The 769-nt window shown below is 25.0% G+C and overlaps 1 protein-coding gene across 1 annotated transcript in view; it reads right to left on the bottom strand.

Annotated features, from left to right (window-relative positions):
• Window positions 1-147: 147 nt before the first annotated feature.
• Window positions 148-769, bottom strand: part of LOC116846831 — a 3266-nt gene continuing 2644 nt past the window's right edge. The window contains exon 3 of the mRNA XM_032821167.1: window positions 148-313. Coding sequence (XP_032677058.1) covers window positions 148-313 — 166 coding nt within the window. The remainder of the gene's footprint in view (window positions 314-769) is intronic.

Below are 769 nucleotides of genomic sequence, written 5' to 3'. Positions count from 1 at the left end.
CGATAATTGCGTATACATTTATTTTAAATGCGCTTCAAATTAACATTTATTATTTAGACAGTTAAATAAACTTATGTATGGTCCTCATAAGGAATAATGTGCGTTGTCTATCTTAATGGTGCAAACTATCTTAATACATAAACTATTTTAATGGCAGATGTGATGACTTTCACATACCTGTCCAATAGAATCCGGCTTGCTCTTCAAAAACTTAAGTGTCTCTTCAGCAATATTAACGGGTCTTTTGGGTATCGATAATTCCTTTCCTATTAAGATATTATCCTCAATTCTAAAATCGCTCATCGTTGTGACACTACGAAATTACATTACACATGTTTAAATGCGATTCTCGATTAATAATCAGATGGAAATTAACATGTTGATATTTTTCACGTAATAACATGGAAGAAATTATATGGTAAGTGTGCAAATGTCGAGATAGATTAGAAATTAACATATATTGATAAGCTTATAAACAATAATTTCCAGGTCACACTCTGTTTCTTGAATGTTAAAAGATTAATATTTAAAGCTCGTCAATGCATTGTGAGAGGAAAAATATCTAAAAGATAAAAAAAATTATTATTAAAAATACTTAAAAATAAAATTTTTATTATTTATATAAATAATACTTTTGTAAAAATATATTTATTTCTTATTGTTATAATAAAGATATTTAATATGACAATATATTTACTTTCCAATTTAAATTTTATTATTTAAATAGAATAAACAATTGCTTTAATGAAAAGTTTAGATTCTAAAGAGA

This window comes from Odontomachus brunneus, unplaced genomic scaffold (genome assembly GCF_010583005.1).
Source record: "Odontomachus brunneus isolate Ranch 3 - 2012 unplaced genomic scaffold, Obru_v1 Obru_scaffold_070, whole genome shotgun sequence".
Taxonomy (NCBI): domain Eukaryota; kingdom Metazoa; phylum Arthropoda; class Insecta; order Hymenoptera; family Formicidae; genus Odontomachus; species Odontomachus brunneus.
This window is presented reverse-complemented; position numbering and strand designations above follow the sequence as displayed.